At 45.0% G+C, this 18,023-nt stretch overlaps 1 protein-coding gene across 1 annotated transcript in view; it reads left to right on the top strand.

The window, feature by feature from the left end:
• The window catches only part of PHTF1 (putative homeodomain transcription factor 1), a 245,573-nt gene that overhangs the window by 65,715 nt on the left and 161,835 nt on the right, over positions 1 to 18,023 (top strand). Inside the window, 1 exon segment of the mRNA XM_040339390.1 lies at positions 8,277 to 8,435. Within this exon segment, the coding sequence (XP_040195324.1) occupies positions 8,277 to 8,435 (159 nt within the window).

Here is an 18,023-nt window from a genome sequence, read left to right on the forward strand (position 1 = left end):
AAGGTCGGGTAGGTGTTGTTGGATTCTAGATGCAATTTTTTTTGGTGAAGAGTTTAAGGTCGGTGTTTAGCAGTGATATCGGGCGGTAACTACCGCACTGTCCCGGATCTTTCCCGTCTTTATGAATCATAGCTATTTGTGCCTGTAAGGTGGATATGTGTAACTTCGTCCCTGTACTCAGGTTGTTAAGCAGGGTCACCAAATGATTACCCAGTGAGGGGAGAAGAGTCTTATGCCGCGTATACACGGTCGTTCTTTGTGATGAAAAAAAACAACATTTTTAAAAACGTCATTTAAAATGACCGTGTGTGAGGAAAACGTTGTTTTATGTCTTCTGAAAAACGACAAAAAAAAATTCGAACATGCTTCATTTTTTATGTCGTTTTTTTGTCGGATGGTGCCAGGGTGTCCGGGGAGGAATCCCACTCGCTCTGCTCATGGCCTCTGTTGGATCTCCACGTGCGGCGCCTCGTGGTGCCGATGCCCGGGCTCCCGTAGAGATCTGCGGATGGAGCTTAAAATATCGGTGTGGATCACCGGCTGTCACGCTGGATCAGGTCACCCTGGTAGGCACTCTCGTCCTGTGCTTTTTGGCTGATTGCATGCCTGTTTTAGTGGCTTTTTAGCCGGTAGAGGAAGGTCTGGGCCGGGAGCTCATGTAAAAAGCAGCTTTACTATGCCATGTCCAGGCCACGCCCCAGTTCTACTGTTTTTACCCGGTTGGGTAATAAAAGCAGAGAAAAGACACCTGTGGACATTCCATTACTGCAACTCTCTTCAAATACCCCTATACGGCAGAGGACCATGAGGTAACATGCCGCCCAAAACAAACCAGCAGCTCCTTCGGGGGTAAGTGCTACACATGGGGGTTCGTCCGGGATTGGCTGTTACCTCAGGCAACTGAATTGAGCAATTTATTCCGCCATTGAGATCCAGGAATTGTCGTGGTGTTGGATTGTGCAGTGAGGAAAGAGTTAACTTCAGGTAGTTAAAGTCTGGGCGCACGTGCAGCGGAGTGACGTGTGCCTGCAACGTGCCCAGAAAAAGAACCTAAAGTGGGAGGAGTTACCCACCCCTGCTTGAGACGTAGGGCGAGTTTGGCGCCAAAGGACAGAGTGATTGCCCGCCCACGAGAGAGGATCGTGCAACATGTCTATGGCCCCGAAACTGTTTGAGAGATTGAGGCCTTTGATGTCTACAGTAGGAGTCAATCTGATGTCTGCTGTCACCGGAGCTTCCCTGACCGATACCGGGATCCAAATGGGGACACAGGGGCGGTTTGTGCTGTTTACCAGTGGCAGCTTGGAGCCCCTTGGCTTGTCTTGTCCCCGATGTGCGGAGTTAGCTGTCAGGATCCTGCCTTTTGCTCAGTGCAGAAAATGTGGCAAGTGTTTGTTTCGAGTGGAGCAACCGATTGAGTCTCCCCGCGAATACCGGGTGGATTGGATCACCGGAACAGTGACCGCAGAGGAAGTTGTTCCTTGGACGGCACCTGATACTACTGCTGATACTGCGACTACTACTACTGCTACGGTCACTATGTCGTCGGCTGCCACTCCGATGGTGTCCCCGAAGTAAGTGACTGTGAGGCTAAAGAAAGTGTGCCTGCTGTGAAGGTGGATGCTGCCACCGAGACTGTGTGTATGGCGGTGGTCCCTGCTTGGCTCACTTCTGGAAAAATGGGCCCCGTAAAGGTCGATGCCTACCTATGTGCGGACATGAAAAGGACTCTAGGGGGAGCATTGCCCCTGTTGCGGCCAGAACCAAGGACAAGGTCAGTACATCTGTTGTGGAACGTGTATGTCTGCCCGCAGAGGAGTATAACAGTTCTGAGCTTGATTCTTCCTCCGATGTGGGCGATGACCAGTGGTTTGAGCCGGAGCAGTCCGAGCTACAGTGGGTCAGAAATTCCCGTGCTTCAAAACCCTGCAAATCTAAGGGACGTTCCTGGGATACTGCACCACATGCGGATATCCCACAGTTAACTTGGGGAGTCACAGTACCGAAAACCAGTGACACCAGAGAGACTGCTCAAATCCCAGCTACATTGCCTGTTGTAAAGAGAGCTCTGGATGCCCTTGTCATGCCGGGATTGGGACACCCCCGTATGCTGCCAAAGTTAGCCCGCCTTCAACTCATCGTTTTGAAAAAGGTGGCCCTGGACTACGGGTGGGAGTTTCCCTACGTACCCGCAGACCTCATGCAGGAGATTTAAATCTAAGTGGGAAGAATGGTGTGCGGATGCCATTTGGGATCATTTGGGGGTAGACAAGCCTTCAGTCAGAACTGATTACACCTTTACAAGTGCTCATCGCAAACTTGAAGGTTGCCTGAAGGAGTGGAGTCCTGGACTGTACATCTACCATGACAGAGTGGTCATCAAGAGCCCTGGAAAAGTTGATCGGGCCTATTCTATTACCACATTGAATGACCAGGGGGACATTATCACTCTGCCTGATCCTAGGTTTTACCTGTAGGCCCAATACCTACAGTGCTGCTTTTGATATGGCTTGAAGAAGTCCAATACAGGAACAACCACTTTTTCTTTTCTATTTTTGGTTATTATTTTTCTTCTCCTGATCCACATTTGGCTGTGATGTGACAAACTTTGGGGGGAGGGAATAATATGTTTAGCTAGTTAGAGTAGGTTCCTGTGGGCTTCATTCAACAAAGTTAAAGAAGAGAAAGTTTTCTTCTGTTTTGTTCTACCTTTGAGCATGGCCTGCGCTGCACTTGCTGTATCGGGACGATGCCATTAGAGGGCAGTGTTCTGCAACTTCTAGCAGAGAACATTTCTCTTTTTAGGCCTTTATAGTTGGAGAAAGGTTCCAGCACTTCGTTTTTATAGATGTCTCTTTGGGAGGAAGGAGGCTTTGCCTTGGTTGGCAAAGGTGCAGCTTCATTCACCCTTAGTGATTGTAGAAAATGTAAATGGTGTGTGTGTGTATTTTTCTATTTTTGTTTTGCAGGTTGTTTATCATCTATCAAGACTGTTGGAGAATGGGGCAGAATAGATAGACAGGCATTTTAATGTCAAAATGTACCACTGTGAATATTGTAAAAATGTTTTATATTTTTATATTCTTCTTTATCCCTTTTCTTCACTTTATTGTCAAGCAGATTCAGGTAAGGTGTTCAGGACTGAACACCATTTTTGTGCAGACACTGGGGACAGTGTCTATTCAACTGGGGGGAGTGTGTAGCGCCTGGTTACTTTCCAGAACTGGTGCTAGTGTAAATTTATAGGGGGTCAGAGAGTTAAGTAACTCTGACCATGTTAATTGGTTCAAATTTGAGGCCTCTGTCTCAGCTTTGGCTGTGCTGTGGGCTCATTCTGTCGTTTCTGGGGTGCTGGGCACCCCCAAGGCCTTCCGGGCCGGGGTGTGCATGCTACGCGGTGTTCCTGGTTCTGGGACCATGCTGGCCCAGAGCAACTGAGCTGTGGCGGGGGCCCAGTGATGCGACTGGGTTCCAAATCTGAGGAGGTCTTAAGCTGTCTGTTCCTGTGAGAGGAAGCTGTTCGGTGAAAAGTCTACCTAAGGAGTACCAAGAGAGGCTGGTGTTCCAAGAGGGCCCTGACTATCCACCGGGGACTAAGGTAACTGGGTACTGAGAGGCTGGATGTCGGTCGCCTATCAGCCAGTACCTGAAACAAAAACTACCTGAAGAAGATCCGGGTGTCGAATCTTTTAAGGAGGATTCCGGACCACCATTGTCTCTATGGCAGAGACTTAACCCCAGTTTGAGTGACATTCTGGTTGCCAGGCTTGTGAGAGAGGCCTGTCCGGGTGCGCTACATCCACTCCAGTTAGAGTGGTGAGGCAGAAGTTTGTTGTTGGAAGCAGGACTGTTTCCTATTTACATACACATGGATCTGCTGTTCTTCATTCCCACTATCTCTTTACTCCTCACCAAGTTCTACTGTTTTTACCCGGCTGGGTAATAAAAGCACAGAAAAGACACCTGTTGTGTGGACGTTCCATTACTGCAACTCTCATCAAATACCCCTAGGTAGATTCAGAAGTGGAGCTTAGGCTGAGTGTTGAGGCATAAGCATAGTTAGGCAGGCTGGGTTAACAACAATTCTGGCAGAAAGATATAAAATCAGGAACCAGAAAAACATTCAAGGGAAGGTAGAGGTCATACACGGTCTAGCAGAATCATCAGGCAAAATTTCAAAACCAGTAGTTCAGCAGTTCACACAGGAAGGCAGACAGCTAGGGAACAAATCCACACCTGTGCTTACGCCTCAACACTAAGCTCCACTTCTGAATCTACCTCACAGCAGTGCCATCCACCCTGGCATTATTGCTGCCGTGACCTGGAAATCGGTATACCTGGGGGATTGAAGTAACAGGCTGGCCGTGAGACATCGATCTTCAGCGGAGTCTGCTAAGCTTGCTAAGCCAGCAGTATTATAGGCTCTTTTTAGCCTTTTTAAGGTGAGAGGCTTGGGGAAACAGAGCACTTTGCACATTTGCACCGTGGGAACCTTTTGTGGACTCTGGTTATACCGGTGTTTAGAGTGGAGCACTGATGCACTTTGGAAATTATTATTGCTTGCAGCACTTTTTGTTGTGACCGTTTTTTGAACACTTGATTAACCATTTATTTGCACGATTTGTGCACAGAGACTCACTTTGATAATTTTTTTATTATTTTATTATGCATGTTCTGTTACTTGCATCTATTTTTTATTTTTTTATTTATTGATCTTGGTAGTGAATCACTGTTGGCACATTTTTTGCTTACCATTATTTATTCATTATTCCCAATTACTTTTTACATGATCAATTTTAGTGCTACTTTGCATTATCACTTTGGTGGTATTATTTATACTACCTGTTTGTTCACGTTTTCAGTAAAAATCAGTAAACATCCTTTCTGGCTCACAGGGATTGTCTGACTTGTATGTTAGTTCTCCTTGTTGTTCTCTGTGAATCTGTTTATTAGTCTTTCTTGCTTTCCTCTTTTCTCTCTTTTCTATTTTTTCTCACTCTCTGATTTGATTTGCTTTTTCCCAGTTATGCTTCCTGCGCTTAGACACTGCCTTGATGGGCCAGTATTTGGCGCATTATAAATCCATTAAATCAATCAATCAATCAATCACTTGTAATTATATATTACGTTTATTATTATATATACTTTGCACTTTTGTTATTAGCGAGTGCCATTACCCTCCCCTTTATCAATATTGTATCAGTGTGTGAACACTATTTATTTGTGGCTGCTGCTTAGTCGTTTTAATTAGTTTTTAAACATACTAGTTTTAGCTCTTATTGCCTTAGTTAGTTTGGTCTTGCGCATTCGTTTCCCCCACTATCCAATACCTAAAATAGCAGCAGCAAGTGGAATGCGGTGTTGTTATTGTCTACATAAATTAGACATTGAGTTGTTTTAACAGCAGAAAGCAGGCATGGTGGTGGTTCCTTAATGGAATGCATGTAGGATTAAGTCTGTAATCAGTTTTCCCCTGCAATGTGCAGTTCCTTGACAACTACACAGCCTGTGATCTCTAAAATTCAAACTGAGAAATGTTATTCTGATTTGGGTTGCTCAGTTTGAAACCTTGACTCCTTTGCAACCTCATCCTTAATAGTCAGCAAAGGATGGAATTACAGAGAGATGAAAAACCCTGACTGAAGTTTGCACTATCCTGCTGCTATGATCATTACTGTGAACCAGGAGAGTAAAGTTAGTACTTGGTAAAATTATGGTTTAAAATAGCTGGATAATAGTTAAAGTACTCAGTGGAACATTTTTTCTTATAGAAAAAAAAAACACTGGGCAGGTGACTGTTCTTTAACATATTTTACAAATATAAAATATATTTAAAAAAAAAAAGTTTTTTTGGAATAGAGTAGGGTGGGGGAGGCATTGGAATCCCTTTCAGTTTTATTTTTGCTGTCTGTGCCTCTGCAGATTCACTCTCTTTTTTATAGGGAGAATCTAACATTTTGAGTAGTCACCTGAACAGGAATGCATTTTTTATTGGGGAAACTTGCTGCGACTGTCTAAGAGGGCATTTTCTCTCACTTTCTGTTGTGCTCATTTGCTTTGAAATTTTGATTTTGTATGGAGCTTTAAAATACTTTGTTGCTATTAATTAATTATTTTAATTCACTATTCTGAAAGCTTTTTATTTTAATGTCATGTGGCTATTATTTATTTTAATTCACTATTCTGAAAGCTTTTTATGTCATGTGACAAAAACAGCAACAATCAGCTATGTGCAGACACATATTCATATATCAGCAGAGTACTGAAAACTGCTCCCTTAGATCTTTCCCTAAGCACAGGAAAGACCTTGCAAATGTCATGTGACCTCTGAACAGCAAGGATTAAATAATGTACTCGGATGATTTTTATGAATACAGTGGCATGATCTTTATACATAAATAGAAGGGGTGATGGCAATTAAACATTGTGATGCCAGCTTTTTTTCCTGTCCCTCTCTGTTCAAAGGATTTTTGACAGGGATATATCAATGTGCGGTAAATGGAAATTACCTTGAACCTAATGACCTTTGTTATAACTGCACATTGTCTGTTAACACGTCTATGTGAGAACTTATATACTGCTATACTGTACGCTCCCCTTTTGGGGTCCTGGTATTCATTTTCTATTGTTCTGTATTACTGTTATATCTCCTTTTTCATCGAAACAAATAAAAATGATTGATATATAAAAAAAATTGTAATATAAAAATCAGTCATCAGGGAGTTTCAGCCTGCTAAGCCCCCCCCCCCCCCTCCGAAAGATGCCAAATGTGGCACCGGAGCAGGGGGAAGCAGATAACTGGAGCTTTCACTTTTGGGTGGAATTCATAATAAGGGACTTAAAGGGTCACTAAAGGAAAACATTTTTTTTGCTGAAATTACTGTTTACAGGGTATAGAGACATAAAAGTTAACTGATTCCTTTTAAAAATGATTAAAAATAGATTAAATTCAATCATATAATGTGCCTCTAGTTTCACTTTCGGTTTTAAACTGGTTTCATGTTTATGTGAAGTAAAGAGACCCACAGAACAAAAACAAACAAATCCAGGACTGTGTTTTGTTTTTAAAATGAATCTGATTGGTTCTGAGGAGTTTTAGACACACAGTAGTGACAGCTTAGACCACCGTGAAAAGTTCCCAGTACTGTGGTTATAAGGAGCCAGACAAGCAGGAAGTGTGGAGATCACAGCAGAATTACAGCTACTTCAAAGCAAAAACTAACAATAAGGACATGAAACCAGTATTGCAGTAAGGTAAAGGAAGCTATTTAGCTAAAAAAAAAAAATTCATTTAGTGACCCTTTAATTTGACTTTAATCCTTCTTAGTTTGAGTTGTAACCGTTTTTATGCACTTCTTCAGCTTACAGAATACCTTTTTGCTTTTCTTTGTTTTGCAGCACAGTCTATATCCGTATCCTAATTTTAAATGCTACATAGTTTTATTTTGGTTCAGTGAAATTCCATACTTTATATTTAATTTGTGTGATAGCAGGTTTTATACAGATATACCTTGACAAGTATGTGTAGTACTATCATAGGAAGTAGAAAGTTGTGGATGCTGTCTACTGTACATGATCCCCTCTGTTTGAAAATATTTAGGTTTAAGGCATTTTAATTTATTTTTGTAGTCTGTATTGTGAATTTTATTGTAAGAAAACAACACCAGCTTGGCTGCCTGGGGCTGAATGCGTGAAAATATATCTGTAGCTGTCAAAAATTTAAATCAGCGGGACTTAGGAGCATGGGCTTTGATACTATATTGTAGTTCTGTACTTCTAATTTATTATGCTTTTATCTAGTTCTCATTTTCTTAAGACAGATGCTTCTTTTATTTACTACGAATATAAGCAAGTAATGATGTTACAATACCTAGTCTCATGGCTTTTTTTCAGGGGGAACTTGGTGGAACTCGGTTCCACCACCTCTGGCTCAGACCCTTTGGTGCCTGCTCACCACAATCACTTGTAAACACAGAAGTCGGGTTTCTGTGTTTACAAGCGACAGCTCTGCTCTCTGTGTGTAACCGCCATGAACTCTGCACTGTTACTGTATGTAATGTAATCCTGGTATTTAATGCCCCTTTAAGACCCTTCTGTTTGTGAAATCTGACCACACTCACTATTTGATGTGATTTGGAGTGTCTGTGTGGGGGGGGGGGGGGGGGGGGGGGGTGGTTGAGTTCCAGCACTTATTGTTTGAGAAAGAATGCCCCGCCTAGTCTGAAAGGTTTAGTGTGAATTTGAGAGTAAAATTAAATGTTTTACCTATTTTTTAGGATCAACATTTGCCAAAGCTAAACCTGAAAGCCCATGGACATCTTTAACTCGGAAAGGTCTTGTTAGAGTTGTATTATTTCCATTGTTCAGCCGATGGTGGATGAGAGTTACCAGCCCTGGAGTTTTCACTTGGCTGTTGGCGCTTTACATCATGCAAGGTAATGACATCAGAACATCTGACTAGTCTAGCTAGCAGCATCAAAGTTTATATATAATTTATCATATATTGCCAATAATATCTCTGTTCACACCTGTTCGTGTTTTTTTTTTTTTTGTCTCTTGTTCACATTTGTGTACATTGTTGAAAATGACAGTTTTAAGAGTAAAGCTGGCCTTAAATCGATTGTAATTTGTCCAGTCCTGAATTTCGATCTATGTGTGTTCATCCCTGTTTGACAGTTAGATGACTTCTCTAGAATGGGAATGTTGGAAAATGTTTCTCGCTCAGCGGTTGCAGCTGCTAACCAGTGTATGCTGACAATGGAGGAGTCCCACTGTCAGAATACAATGTCCCAGCATGTAGGATTCCTCCATCCACCTCACTTGCGTGGATGGAAGAATAGATTTGTTATTTTCCTGAATGAATGGAAAAAAAAGTCATCTATGGGCAGCTCAAGGATGTACACTGTAAATGATAAAATGGCAAATGTATGACAATGTTTAGGGACCATTTACACCACAATGCAGTGTATTTCATCTGTGCATTTAGATGTTTGCCTGAAGGGTGGATGCTGCTGGTGCCCCTAAGAGACATAAGAAATCAGTGGGCTACAGAGCCCACCAACATGTATGTGTAAATAAAATATTAGTGTTGGGTGGATTGGACCACCACCAAAAAGTGCATGTCAGGGATGAATATATGCATTTTGTACTAAAAGAAGTATATGTATATCATGCATGCTAATGTCTTACTGGCTAAATAGTGGTCATAACAATGCATTCATACCAGTTGCAAGCAGAAAAATATGGATACCAATGACAGCTCTGGAGTTTCTACCTTCAAAAACATGTAAAAAATAGCAGTTTTCATATTTCTAAACCAATGGGTTTCCTTAGGGTTTCTTTTTATACTTCTGTAGTGTTCATTTTTATTCCCTCCTATGTGTTGAATCTTTCTTCCATGAAATGACAGAACAAGATACAGAGAGCACACAAGAATTCAGCCTGTGTGCAATTACCCTTGTTGACAAGTAGAGGTTTATGTCTTTTTTTTTTCTCTTTCAATACGCTCTTAAGTATGCCACTATTATGATTTTTACTTTATTAATAGATTCTCATCAGAGGAACTAGAAAACAGCTTCTTATTCATTGTAATGACCTTTTCTATTTTGAGAATAAATCCTGAAGATTTGAATTCGGAAAATTAGCTAATGTGGCTGCTAATTTGTTGTTGCAAAAACATTAATGGCACAGAATAAAAATGCGCCTTTTAATATGTTTTCTTTGTAGTCTAAGAGAGGAGAAAAGTTGTGAATCCCAACAGGCCCTCTAGTGTGCAAATAAAAAGCAGTAAGGGAAATAATGCTTTATATGTCTTGTGACCGAATTAGGTCATGTTCAAGGAATCGGATTTTATCGAATAATATTAACTTGTCTTTGATAAAATGATTGGTATGAATGTGCCTAGGTGTCTAAACCACAGCCTTAAACAAAAAACAAATTGGTTTAATAGGTATTTTATAATAAGGCACACTGGATTGAACAAGCAAAAATGTAATTACATGGTTCTGTCTATCGCTTGTCCTTTTCTAATCCTTACATGCCCTTGATAATACAGAGCAAGCTGAAACGTCAAGGGGAAAATAAAATAAAGTACCCACAAAGTAGAGGAAGGCAGACAGAGTAAAGGACACAAAAGGAACAGGAGAAACTAAATAGGCCAAAAGAGTCAGGGGCACCACAGTAGTAACTCTCTTTTATCCCTTTCTATTGGTTAAGCCATGTTTTAGAGAATGGAAGGAAAACAAGACCTAAAACATAACTAAAGCCAACTGATTTTATTTATTTTTTCTGTCTGTGACATATTGAGCAGATTTTTCATTACTTTATGTCCTGAGACATTAAATTAAGTAAGGGGAGATCTCTCCAAAGTAATGAAAATACTCTCTTATACAATTTTCTTCACAATATGTGTACCCCATTGGAAGACTTCAAAGTTCGTGTCCATTCTCGGTGGGACCTTCTATGATACAACTAATACAATAAAATAATTTAGATATTTAGGCAGTGTGCTACTAAATTAAGCTTTATCATGTATTTTTCCCCTGTTTGTCTTTCAGGACAGCCCCATAGAGAGACCTTGGCTCCTTCCATCTCAGGAAACACCACCTTACACTGCAAGATTTAAGCCTCACCATCCCGCCGGCCCCTCAGTTCTGGTGTTTCCTCCGACGGGGAGACACTGCTAAGGGGCCAGGGGCTGAACAGCCGGTCTTCTACACTGCAGTTGGAGGGGATAGTGAGCCAGGGAAATACCTGGATAACTGTGTCCTGCGCACCTCCAGCTTCTCTTGGGCAAGTAGTAAGCTGGAGAGGTCCGTTCTCTTCCGCCCAGAGGTGGCACAGAGGCCGCCCTGCATTGTGCAGCCAGCAATGGTGCTCCGAGCGCTGGGCCGCATGACGGGTGACGTCAGTGCTTCCGTCTGACCCGCGGCTTCCGGTTCCGGCCGCGGGGTTTCAAAACGGGTCGTGCTTCAGGCTGGTGCGGCCTTCTTTCTGCTGTGGGGACAGCGCACTGAGGCTAAGGAGACCACCGATCCTCAGCTGAAAATGTCGGAAGCGGAGGCTTCACAAACTGCTCCTGGAGAATCCACACCAGCCACTTAAACATAAGAGGAACCCTGGATGGTGTTCCCTTACCCTGTCCCGAAAGCTCCACAGGTGTTTGTCCCTCTTGGTGGTGGGAGGGGAGGAATGGATGCAGCTGGGACCCTGGTGGTGGTGGGTCCTGGGAAGAGCACCCCTGGTGGTCCTCTGTGTAAAGTGCTGGTGGTCAGTGTTTTTTTTCTGACTGCTCTTATTTGTGGGTCTGTTTTTCAGAACAAGGCCACGGATAAAGTCAAGTTACCCCACAATTCCAAGAATAAATGTCCTTCATGCAGAGCCAAGATGGGGGAATCTTGGACCAAAGCACTCTGTAGGGAGTGCATCGAGAGATTTGTGAGGGAACAGACACTGGAGCAATGCACAGACCTAACAGTGTCCATCAAGGAGCTTTCTAGCACCTTCCAGTCTTTTAAGACACCTTTTTCTAGCTTCCAGATACCAAAGCCCCAGGTTAATCCTCCACCAGCACAGCAGAGCGTAACACCAAGTAAAACGGATGCTCCCTCTGTGAGCGGAGAGAATACAGGGGGCTCCAGAGAGAAAATTGAGGAGGAGCCAGACAACGTTTCTTCAGATTCCCAAGGGGAGTCAGAGGGAGAGGAAGTGGATGGGGAATCCACAAGAGCCTCTCGCTACAAGCTTTCTCTGGAGGAAGTGGAGGAGCTCTTAGGAGCTATCCATACCACTCTGGGAATCCAGGAGGAAATGAAAAAGTTGTCGCTTCTTGACCAGATGTACAGGGGCCTAGAGGAGCACAAAAGGAGAGTGTTTCCGGTCCATGACGTCTTGGTCGATGGCATCAAAAAAGAATGGCAAGACCCTGAAAGCTTTATTTTCAAGAACTCTGAAATGCAGATTTCCTTTTGCAGAAGAAGAGGCGCTAGTATGGAATAAATCTAAACTAGACGCAGCCTTTTCACAGGTCTTCAGACATTCTGACCTGGCCTTTGAGGACATGGGGGCGCTTTCAGACCCCATGGACAAGAGGATGGACTCACTCTTGAAGAAATCATGGGACTCATCGCTGGGAAGCCTCAAGGCCGCCATGGCGACCACAGTGGTGGCCCATAACATGGAATATTGGTTGACACAAATTAAAGCACACATCGAAGCAGGAACGTCTTTCTTTATCGTACATCACGGGACACAGAGCGGCATATTCATTACTATATGGGTTATATGGAGTACCTTCAGGTGTTGACACTGGCAATCTCAAACAGGAAATGCCCCTCCCTATATAACCCCCTCCCATAGGAGGAGTACCTCAGTTTTTACGCCAGTGTCTTAGGTGTTAGTCATGGTTTAGCTTGCCTCCGCATCCTTGGGATTAGGTGAGCTACCGGTTCTGTCCAAAAAAGCCTCAGCGCTAAAGTGGTCAGTAACCGGACCCCAAACCCTTGGGGTATAGCCCATAATGCTTTTCTTTTTAGAGAGCTGGACCCTGGGCCCAGAACTTAGAAACCTTTGGGTGCCTAATGTTTCTGTTGCCAGAGTGCTATATGGGCCCAGGACAGTGGATCCTTCATAGGAACCCAGGGCCTGAAGGTCTAGACATCCCCACGGACATGGGGGAAGATTGGGCCTCTTGCTTGGCAAAGTCCTGCGGCATGGAGCAGGTAAGTGAGGGGAAAACTTGCGGAACTTGGTTCTTAGCAGGTTTTTTCTGGGGGGTCACAGGGGACATGCCTAAAGTTATGCACTGCATCTGGCAAACTAGTCACATATCTTAATGATAGGATGGCTCTATATGTATTATTCCCCATAAGATGTGACCTCCCTTGTAGTGTTGGAAAAGCATTGAGTGGGGCCTGTGTGATATAAAAGTATATGTGTGTGTCAGAGAGCTGTGCTTACCTGCAAGCCTCCAGGCGATGCTCCATTCAGTCTTCCTCCTCAGAGCCTGCAAAGGCAAAACGCTGACCTCCTCGTGGTTCCAGGCTGCAGGCTGCAGTTTGCTGGAGCAGAGAGGTCCCTTCCTCCCAAAACCCCCCCCCCCTGTCGGGAGGGGCATTTCCTGTTTGAGATTGCTGGGGGGGGGAAGGGCGGGTCAGTGGCTTAAGGAAGGGGCGGCCCTTCCTTGTTTGTTCCATTCAATACTTTGGAACTGGGGAGGAAAGACCAGAGCGGCAGCACGGGGCGCCGAGGACACACAGTGGCCAGAAAGGATATTGCAGTCTTCAGAAGACTGTTTTTTCAAGCCTAGAAATAGGCTGTTTCTTTTCCATCTCATAGTTTTTCTTTGCAATACTACTCAGGGGGACAGAATGTTTTTTCTTTCCTGGATTTGAAACAAAAACGAAAAAAAAAAAAAAAAAAAAAGAAAAAGTCATCTAGGGGAGAGGAAGCATTTTTTATCCCCCAAACAGGTGTTTGGGCAATTAACTTTTATAGTTCCAAATACCAATAGGTAGCAGGTGTACCTCGGTATTGTACCATGGCATCTGGGTCAGAGGGTACAAGAGGTGGGGATTCCCCAGAGAGTCTGAGGTCTCGGACAAAGTTATGCCGCTGCTTTCCCCACAGGGAGCCTTGGGGCCATCGGGATCTGGGGCTGGAGCTGGCGCGGGTCAGTCCAACCCTAAGATGGTCACGGACGAGGTATTACTCACCTCTTTAAGAGAGATGGAGAAAAGAATGGGAAAAATGATAGCCACAGCTATGCGGGGCAGTAAACGGATTAGATCTCCGTCGCCCGAGCGCGGACCCTCAGAAGAGGAGGTCCTTTCCTCAGGGGAATTGGACGACCTCTTGGACAAGGACCAAGTAGGTTCAGGGATCGAAGATCCGGATACAGAGGAGTCTGGAGCAGTCTCCCAAGGGGAGAGCTGGTGGATTCAAGCCTTAACGGACTTGGTCCATAATGCATTCAACTTGCCAGTACCAGATCTCCAGGTATCTACGGTTTCAGCTTTGGGCTCACTGAGGGCGCCTCAAAGCAATGCAGTATTTCCGATCCACCCTCTACTAGAGGGAGTTTTGTTCCAAGATTGGAACAAGCCAGATAAAATCTTCTTACCACCTAAAAGATTCTCTGCCCTATATCCTATGGAAGATAAATTTTCCAAGAAATGGGCTACTCCTGCAGTGGACGCAGCCATCTCATGTAATAACAAATCATTAACATGCCCTGTAGAAAACATACAGGTATTCAAGGATCCAGTTGATAAACGCTTGGAAGCACTACTTAAGAACTCCTTCACTACTGCAGGGGCAGTAGTACAGCCAGCTGTGGCTGCGATTGGGGTTGCTCAAGCATTATCGGATCAAGTTAAGCAGATGCTTAAACTTATTCCTGCCCAGCAGGCAGAAGAATTTTCGGATGTCCCTAGGGCCATATGTTTTACAGTAGACGCAATTAAGGATTCTATCCAGCAAGCGTCACGTTTATCGTTATCCCTTATCCATATGAGAAGACTCTTATGGTTAAAAAGCTGGGAGGCCGAGCCCCCATGCAAGAAGCTCCTGGTAGGGTTCCCCTTCCATGGAGGACGACTCTTCGGAGAAGACCTAGATAAATACATTCAAACCATTTCAAATGGCAAAAGTACTCTCTTGCCAACTAAGAGGAAGTTTCAGGGGCCTGCGTTTAAACGACAGTACTCCCCTGGGCAGGGGCCCTCTAATGCCAAACAGTATCGACGGCCTCCTGCGAAACCAAACTTCGGCTTCAACAGCAAATCACAAGGACAGGCTGCTAGAGGCAGAAAGCAGTGGGTTCGCAAACCAGCAAACCCAGCCCCCAAGCCGACCTTATGCAGGGGCGCCCCCACCCACGAAGGTGGGGGGAAGGCTGCGACTCTTTTCAGAGGTTTGGGAAGCCAGCATTCCCGACGAGGGGGTACGGTCTTCCGTGGCCACGGGCTACAAATTAGATTTCCTAAGGTTTCCTCCTCTTCATTTCCAGGAGTCGAGGATTCCAAACGATCCGGAGAAAGGAGCCGCATTAATGTCGGCATTAAATCATCTACTTTCCCAGGAAGTAATAGTAGAGGTACCAGTCCTGGAACAGGGGCTAGGTTTCTACTCCAACCTATTCATCATCCCGAAGTCCAATGGAGATGTCAGGCCAATTTTGGACCTAAAGATGGTAAATACATACCTAAAGATCCGCTCATTTCGGATGGAATCCGTGCGGTCAGCAGCTACCACACTCCAAAAGGACGACTTCATGGCGTCCATAGACATAAAGGATGCCTACCTTCACTTCATGGTGGCTTCGCGTCACTTCCAATTCGTGGCGCTTCCCTTCGGGTTGGCTACGGCCCCCCGGGTGTTCACGAAGGTCCTAGCTCCAATCCTAGCCAAACTAAGGATCCAAGGGGTCACGATCCTAGCATACCTGGACGACCTCCTAGTCATAGATCACTCGTCTCCCGGCTTGGAGCGAGCAGTGGCCCTCACGGTCCAATACCTCGAGAAGTTCGGCTGGGTCCTAAATCGAGAAAAGTCAGCTTTCCTGCCCACAAGGCAGTTGGAATATCTCGGCATGAGATTAGACACAGAACAACAAAGAGTGTTTCTACCTCTGAGGAAGGTCAAAGCCATCAAGGAATTAATCCTACTGGTTCTAAGCAAGAAGGGACCGACTATTCGCCTATGTATGAAGTTACTAGGCAAGATGGTGGCCACATTCGAGGCGGTACCATACGCCCAGAGCCACACTCGCATCCTGCAGGCAGCCATCCTGTCAGCATGGAGCAGAAGGCCACAGGCCTTGGATATCCCGTTGCCGCTCTCATCAAGAGTCCGACAAAGTCTGTGTTGGTGGTTAGACCCTCAGAATCTACTTAAGGTGAAGTCTTTCAGCCCAGTGGCTTGGAAGATAGTGACCACAGACGCCAGCCTGACGGGCTGGGGAGCAATTTTGGATGGTTGCACTCGCCAAGGTACTTGGGCAACGCCAGAGAAGCAGTTGCCCATCAACATCTTGGAGCTCAGAGCTGCTCGACTAGCCCTCAGGGCTTGGACGTCAAAATTGCAGGGGTTCCCGGTGAGAATTCAATCAGACAATGCCACGGCCGTGGCATACATAAATCACCAAGGGGGAACCAGGAGTCAAGCCGCTCAGAGAGAGGTGAGCTTGATTCTCCTATGGGCAGAGGCTCATGTGCCCTGCATATCGGCAATATTCATTCCAGGAGTGGACAACTTTCAGGCGGACTTCTTAAGCCGCCAGACTCTTTTGCCGGGGGAATGGTCTCTGCATCCACAAATCTTTCAAGCACTCTGCCAAAGATGGGGAGTGCCGGACGTGGATATCATGGCATCGAGACTCAACAAGAAGCTAGACAGGTTCATGTCCCGCTCAAGGGATCCGATGGCCTGCGGAACCGATGCGTTGGTTTGCCCTTGGCATCAGTTCAAACTTCTTTATGCGTTTCCCCCGCTCCAGTTACTACCCCGCCTGCTGCGCAGGATCCGGGTGGAGCACATACCAGTCATCCTGGTAGCTCCAGCATGGCCCAGAAGGGCATGGTACTCACTAATCTTAAGGATGGTAGTGGGAGACCCTTGGACTCTTCCTCTACGGCCAGACCTGCTATCGCAAGGTCCGATCCTCCACCCTGCCTTACGGCATCTAAATTTGACGGCCTGGAAGCTGAATCCCTGATTCTCAGGGGTAGAGGTCTGTCTCAGAAAGTAATCTCTACCCTAATCAGAGCCAGGAAACCGGTCTCTAGGGTGATTTATTACAGGGTCTGGAAGGCCTATGTAGGCTGGTGTGAGTCCAAGCGATGGCTTTCTCGCAAATTTACCATCGATAGAGTATTAAGTTTTCTCCAGCTAGGAGTGGATAAAGGATTGGCATTAAGCACAATCAAAGGACAGATTTCTGCTCTGTCAGTGTGGTTTCAGCGGCCGCTGGCCACCCACTCGCTGGTTAAGACCTTCCTTCAAGGGGTCTTACGTATTAAACCTCCAGTTAAATCCCCGCTTTGCCCGTGGGATTTAAACCTTGTTCTGTCAAGTTTACAGAAACAACCGTTTGAGCCGTTGGCTGAAATTCCTTTGGTTTTACTGACAAGAAAGTTAGTATTTTTGGTCGCCATAGTTTCCGCAAGAAGAGTATCGGAACTGGCGGCCTTATCCTGTAAGGAACCATATCTTATTTTTCATAAGGACAGGGTCGTTCTCCGCCCTCATCCTTCCTTCCTACCGAAGGTTGTATCCAGTTTTCATTTGAACCAGGATTTGGTATTACCATCCTTCTTCCCTAAACCTACTTCCAGAAAGGAAGGGTTGCTGCATACCTTGGATATCGTCAGGGCCATGAAGGCCTATCTTAAAGCTACAAAGAAGATCCGGAAAACAGATGTGCTGTTCATATTACCGGATGGGCCCAAGAAGGGGCAGGCAGCTGCAAAGTCCACCATTTCTAGGTGGATTAAGCAATTAATCACTCAGGCCTACGGCTTGAAAGGGTTGCCTCCTCCAGTATCATTAAAGGCTCATTCTACTAGGGCCATGGGCGCCTCCTGGGCAGCACACCACCAGATCTCTATGGCTCAAGTTTGCAAGGCGGCAACCTGGTCTTCTGTCCACACGTTTACAAAATTCTACCAGTTGGACGTAAGAAGGAAGTCTGATACAGCCTTTGGGCAGGCAGTGCTGCAGGCTGCAGTTTGAGACCCTCGGAATCCGGGGGCTCCTCTTTTTTGAGTTAAATTTAAAATTTAAGATTATTTTTCTCAACTAAGTTGGATTTATTATGATTTGAGTATTTCTCTAAATTAAATCCTTTTGTCTTGGAGATGTTCTCCCTCCCCTCATTGTGAGCATTGCTTTGGGACATCCCATATAGTAATGAATATGCCGCTCTGTGTCCCGTGATGTACGATAAAGAAAAAGGGATTTTTAATACAGCTTACCTGTAAAATCCTTTTCTTGGAGTACATCACGGGACACAGAGCTCCCACCCC

Source organism: Rana temporaria, chromosome 2 (assembly GCF_905171775.1).
Source record: "Rana temporaria chromosome 2, aRanTem1.1, whole genome shotgun sequence".
Lineage (NCBI taxonomy): Eukaryota > Metazoa > Chordata > Amphibia > Anura > Ranidae > Rana > Rana temporaria.